This window comes from Echinops telfairi, unplaced genomic scaffold (assembly GCF_000313985.2).
Source record: "Echinops telfairi isolate 266 unplaced genomic scaffold, ASM31398v2 ScPeMD7_4;HRSCAF=17, whole genome shotgun sequence".
NCBI lineage: Eukaryota > Metazoa > Chordata > Mammalia > Afrosoricida > Tenrecidae > Echinops > Echinops telfairi.
Genome location: NW_022103900.1, coordinates 16,530,608 through 16,536,607, shown reverse-complemented (window position 1 = coordinate 16,536,607; position 6,000 = coordinate 16,530,608). Strand labels below are relative to the sequence as shown.

The window sequence follows — 6,000 nt, the reverse complement described above, 5'->3', positions numbered from 1 at the left end:
TCTGCGTATTTTGTTCACAATTAAAATAGAACAACAGCAAATACTGTAAACAGGATTATTGAAAAGCCAATGGAAGCAAGGAGATAAAATTCTCCACCTAGTTGTGGTCAAATGCATACTCTGCATTCTTAAAACTCCCAGCTCACTGCCCCTCCTATAGGACCGATAGGGCAGAGTCGAACTGCCCCTGTGGGCTTGAGATACTGACTCTTTACGACAGTGAAAGCCCGTCTTCCTTACCTAATTGATGGGTGAGGAAACTGAGGCTCCAAGAGCATAAGTAATTGCTCACGCCCGTGCAGGTAATGAATGATCCAGGTTGTCTTGATCCTTCTTCTTTAATCCTGCCCCTCTTCTTCTCACAGGAGCTGACTGTTGGGGAAGAGCCATCCCAGAAGAAACGCCCGGGGAGAAAATTGTGAGCAAACTCCATTACCTTCTCTTTGGAGACTGTGGGGACATTTCCACAAACAAGTGAGTGGCCACTGAGAACTGGGTCGAGGGTAGTATGACTGAATAGGGGTGGGGGGGAGCCTCAAAGGAGGATGAATCTTCAAGATGAATTTTCACATGATGTTGAAAGCGGAATGGGCTGAAGATTGTTAAACCTCTCAGCTGGGTGCTCCTCAGCCAGGAGGCCCCATCCGAAGGTGGTGAAGGGAGTGAATGATAGTCACTACCGTTGAGGAAACATTTTCCCCGCAGAAATGGGCTCTTAGGAAAATACTGGACTGTGTGCTGGGGATTTGGCTAGGTGCTTCCCTTTCACTGAAACCTAACTTCCGAGATGAGGTAAGCATTGCGCTCAGAGTTTACAGAGATTAGGCAGCCCAGGGTCGCTCATCAGGAAATGGTGGCAGCTGCACTCACCAATCCTGATTCTGGAACCCCTGGGGCATTTTAACAGCTCAGGGAAGGTTCTAGAGCATGTAATAGAGAGGGAGAGGGGTTTGTTCAGGGAGAATCTAGGGATGGGGAGCAGAGAGACCACAGGGATGAGAGTTTGGATGGAGAAGGCGGTCCGGAGTGGCTCTTGATTGTATTGGTGCTGTCAAAGTCCACACTGCTGATCTCAGAAAGGGACACCCAATATGGGTGGTGGGTGGTGGGTGGTGGGCGTGGCTCTGTAATCTATAGTCTGTAGATGATTCTACAGACTAGTAGCAGGGAGTGGGGCTTCCGCAGTAGATATACTGCACAGATGGGCCGGCTTCTGTGTGTACCCCCTTTCTTCCTCCTGTTGCCGAACTGCTTGGGGTGGGGGAGAGCTAGGCTGAGTATGAAGTCAGCAAGCTGATATTGATTTTAGGTGCATATGACTGGGGAGGAGGAGGCATCGAGGAGAATTTAATATTTTTCTTATGCTGACAGCACATACCGTGCGTGAGATCTCGGCCAAGGACTGGCTTTGTGGATGGACACTGTATTAGTCTGGGTACTTTGGAGAAACAAATCCACAGCAACTCATGTATAAGAGCTTTATGTAAAGAAAGTGTGCATCACGAAAACATCCCAACCCAATGCTGCCCAAGCCCACAAGTCCAACATTAACTCATTAACCCAACACCAGTCCACAAAGCCCTCCACCTCACAAAACAGAGGCAATACCGACTGCAGGAGGAAAGCTGAGTCAGTGAACGAACAAGCATCTCAGCACTAGCAGGGGTCTCCACACGGCTGCTCCAGCACCCAGGGCTGCATCGGGATAGGTCCATGTGGCTTCTCTTTGGGGATGTCTTGTAGGAAGTCAATCTTGCAAGCTGAAGCAGGGCACTGCTAAGGCAGGCTGCACCCGGTGCAACCATCACAAAACAAGAGACCCGAGAACTAGAAAGGCGAGGCTCACCACCCATTTATCTCTCCGCCTTTCAATTAGCTCCACATGTGATTATCGGCCAGGCTGGCACAATTAACTAACTCAGACACTGAGCAAATTGCAGACATTTGGGGGCAGAATTTCTTTTCCTTTTAGCAGAATACAGTAGTGCGTATATGTCTGTTTGTGTGATGGTAACCCAAAACTCAGGCACGCCTTGTCTTCAGAGGGAGCGCATGACATTAGGTACCCCCAGGGTGGAGATGTGGGCCAGCCTCAGATCTTTGGATTCAGTGCGGTGTTTGTGAAGTGATCTCAGCTGTTTGTCAGGGAAGTGCTAGCTGGATGGAGAGTTCCTGTTATCATCTTACTTCATTTGTTTACCTTGGATTCTGCCGAACGCTTTGATTCTCGGGCGGGTGGGTTGGTGTTCTGCGCGGAAAGGCAGGCTGCTTGAGCGTGGCTTTCTGTGTAGCAGCAGTGACCATGGAGAGCAGGCCCTGTGATTATAGAATAACTCTGAATAAGTAAAAAGATGTTCTCCTGGCAGCTTCTGGAAGGGGAGCCCGGGGGCCTGTATCATGAGGGATTGGGTTGCACCGCAGTGAAATGTTGCAGCTGTCAGACGCACAGCCGGATGGGCATCCGCTGTAACCTCCAGGTGTAAATCGGCCTCCATCAGCATCGTGGCCAAGTCCCGGGAGGGGTGCTCTGCGTCAAAAGCCCTCTGAAGAACCTTGTTCCTGGCTGTGATATGTTAACCCTCAGTAGCTGGCTGGGTCTCCAGAAGCCTGACCAGAATTCTTCAAAGGGACTGTGTGAACTGGCCTAGACTCTTGGCAGTGAGTTTTGGGTTTAGGGTTTTTTTTAAGTGTGTGTGTGGGGGGGCGGGGGGGGGGGCGGTATGCTCGCCTGTTCCAAATTCTGGTTAAACCATCATTTCAGCAAGAATCAGAGTGGCTAGGTAGAGTTGAGAGGCGGGTGGAATTTACTGATACTGGGACTCACAGGGCCCCTCATTTTGAGAAATAATGGCAAGGAGGCCTGGTGGTGTAGTGAGTGATTATGCATTGGGTTGTTAATTGCAAGGCCAGCAGTTTGACACCACCAGCGAGCTCCGAGGGTGAAAGATGAAGCTTTCTGCTCTGGTGAAGAATTAGTCTTGGAAACCCACAGGGGCACGTCTACCATGTTCTGTCTGGTCTCTGTGCGTCGGATCAACCCGATGAGAGTGAGTTTGTCGTTTTGGTAACAGTATGATGAGCATCAGGTGCCTTCCAGTTATTACCTTATGTCCTGGGGAGCAGGGTTTTATATTATATATTTATATTTTGCTTGGCACATAGAAGTTGTGGTGAGGCTTCGTCTCACGGACTTAAAAAGTTTTTCATTTTAATAAATCATTTTATTGGGGACTCTTACAGCTCTTATAATAATCCATACATCAATTGTATCAAGCACCTTTGTACATATGTTGCATCATCATCTCTAAAACATGTCCTTTTGGTATGAGCTCTCATTTTCCCCCTCCCCTCTCCCACCCTTTCACCCTCATGAACCCTTGATAATTTATAAATTATTTTTAGTTTAATATTTTACACCAACCGCTGTCTCCCTTCACCCACATTTCTGTTGTTCGTCCCCCTTGTGGGGTGGGGTGGGGAGTTGTACGTAGATCATTGTGATCGCTTAACCCTTCTCCCCCCACCGTCTCCCTACCCTCATGGTATCGCTACTCTCATTATTGGTCCTGAGGGGTTTATCTGTCCTGGGTTCTGTGTGTCGAGAGCTCTTATTTGTACCAGTGTGTATGCTCTGATCTAGCCAGATTTCGAAGGTAGAACTGGGGTCGTGATAGTGGTGGGGGAGGAAGCATTAAAGAATTAGAGGAATGTTGTGTGTTTCGTCGGTGCTACACTGCACCCTGACTGGCTCATCCCTTCCTTGAAACCCTTCTGTGAGGGGATGTCCATTTGTCTACAGATGGGCTTTCGGTCTCCATTCCAACCCCTCTCATTAGCATCAGAATGGTTGATTGTTTTGGGTTTTCTGGTGTCTGATTGTGGATCTCATCAACACCTCGTGATCACACGGGTTAGTGTGCTTCTTCCATGTGAGCTTTGTTGCTTCTGGGTTAGATGGCCACTTGTTTACCTTCAAGCCTTTAAGACCCCAGACTCTCTATCTTTTGATAGCCGCACACCATCAGCTTTCTTCACCACTTTTGCTTATGCTCCCATTTGTCTTCAGCGATTATATCAGGAAGATGAGCACACAGTGATGATTTTTTGTTCTTTGATGCCTAATAGCTGATCCCTTCAACACCTCGTGATCACACAGGCTGGTGTGCTTCTTCCATGTGCGCTTTGTTGCTTCTGAGCTAGATGGCCGCTTGTTTATCTTTAAGTCTTTAAGACCCAAGATGCTGTATCTTTTTTTTTAATGCTATATCTTTTGATAGCCAGTCACCATCAGCTTTCTTCACCACATTTGCTTATGCATCATTTTGTCTTCAGCAATTGTGTCAGAGAGGTGAGCATCACAGAATGCCAGATTATTAGAACAAAATGGTCTTGCATTGAGGGAGGACTTGAGTAGAGGCCCAATGTCCATCTGCTACCTTAATACTTAACCTATAAGTATATGTACATAGACCTATATCCCTATCATTATATATTAATATATTTACATAGGTATATGCCCGTGTTGATACCTCTATAAATGTCGTTTGCCTCCTAGTTCTTTCCTCTATTTCCTTTCACCTTCCTCTTGCTCTCTGTACTTCCTCTCGGGTGTGTTGTAAGGAGGGACTAGTTCCTGGAAAAGTAGAGGGGCAGCAAACATGAAGAAGGCCCTTGACCTTGACAAGATGGACCCACACAATGGCTGCACCCATGGGCTTGTCCCCGAGAACAGCTGTGAGGATGGCACCGTCGGCCTGGCAGTGTCTCGTTCTGGTGTACATAGTCTTGCTGTGAGTCGGGTGACTTGATGGCACCTGACAACAACAGATCATTGAACTGAATGTCAGCACCGCGTTTGAGGAGCCCAGCCTGTGACTGGCAGCACAAGGATGGGAAACAGTGTAAAGTACAGCAAATGATGGATTACCTTCAGATCCTCTTTGTTGAAGACCCTATCTACCCTAGTTTTCAAGAAATCTGGAGTTTGACAAGAGTGAGTGTCCGCGTTGGTTAATGGTGGTGTTAGGAGGTTTGGACGAGGATAATGGAGATCCCACGGGGCCTGGGCATTGTAAGCACCGTATGTGTTTGAAATTCCGCCGTGGATGCCATTTGTTTCTCAAGCAACATTTGACTGCTTATTAGTTTTAATTTTAAAATTTAAGCAATTTTTAAAAATGTGACCATGGAGACCATCTTTGTGAGTAGGCCTGAATGAGAACATGCTACTCAGGAAAGAAAGCTGAGAGAGGTCTGATTTCAGTAATAAGAACATCATGCTCCCATCTAAATACTTAATGAATACAAAATATTTTATTAGTCAAGCAATCGGAATTCACCATGTTGTGTGTTATGAAGTCGGTGATACAAGGGAACTGTATTAGGAGGAAATGTTACTATTTAGCTCACTAGTTTAGCTTCACGTTTTTTAGTGCTGTTATCCTCCTGTTAATCAAGTCTGTTTTTGCTCACATGGTCAGCATTAGTATACTTACGACTTACAATCACAGACATGTGTACTAGCTTGGTTTGCATTCTAAAAGACACGAAATAGACACAAGAAGGATGGGAGAAGTCAGCCTGATTAGAAGTTCTAATGCTTCCCTTTCAGGCTCAGCTTGCGTCCCCCCCACCCCATGTTTTCGATCGCTGGTGAGACAGAGTGATGTGGAGTGGAAGAAGCACTTGGAGGTTTCGCAGAAAAAGTTTATTGTGGTGAAATACTTGTGATTTGTACATGCACAATCCGGTGGCATTTAAGTTCCCCATGTTGTACAGACAGCCCCCATTCTCGTTTCCAATCTTTTCTTCATCCTTAACAGAAACTCAGGAACCCCTAAGAAATACATTCCTTATTTCCCACACCCTCCTGCTAATAAGCCTGGGAAAGACCCATAGACTTTTGTTTCTCTGTATGTGCCTATTGTAGCCCATTTACAGAAGTGTGACCCTGTGCCCTTTTGTGTGTGGTTTTTTTTGGATCGGCAGAGTTATTTTATT

At 46.6% G+C, this 6,000-nt stretch overlaps 1 protein-coding gene across 1 annotated transcript in view; it reads left to right on the top strand.

Annotated features, from left to right (window-relative positions):
- Positions 1-6,000, top strand: part of TANC1 (tetratricopeptide repeat, ankyrin repeat and coiled-coil containing 1) — a 296,536-nt gene that overhangs the window by 44,990 nt on the left and 245,546 nt on the right. Inside the window, exon 2 of the mRNA XM_045298122.1 lies at positions 366-474. Coding sequence (XP_045154057.1) covers positions 366-474 — 109 coding nt within the window. The remainder of the gene's footprint in view (positions 1-365; positions 475-6,000) is intronic.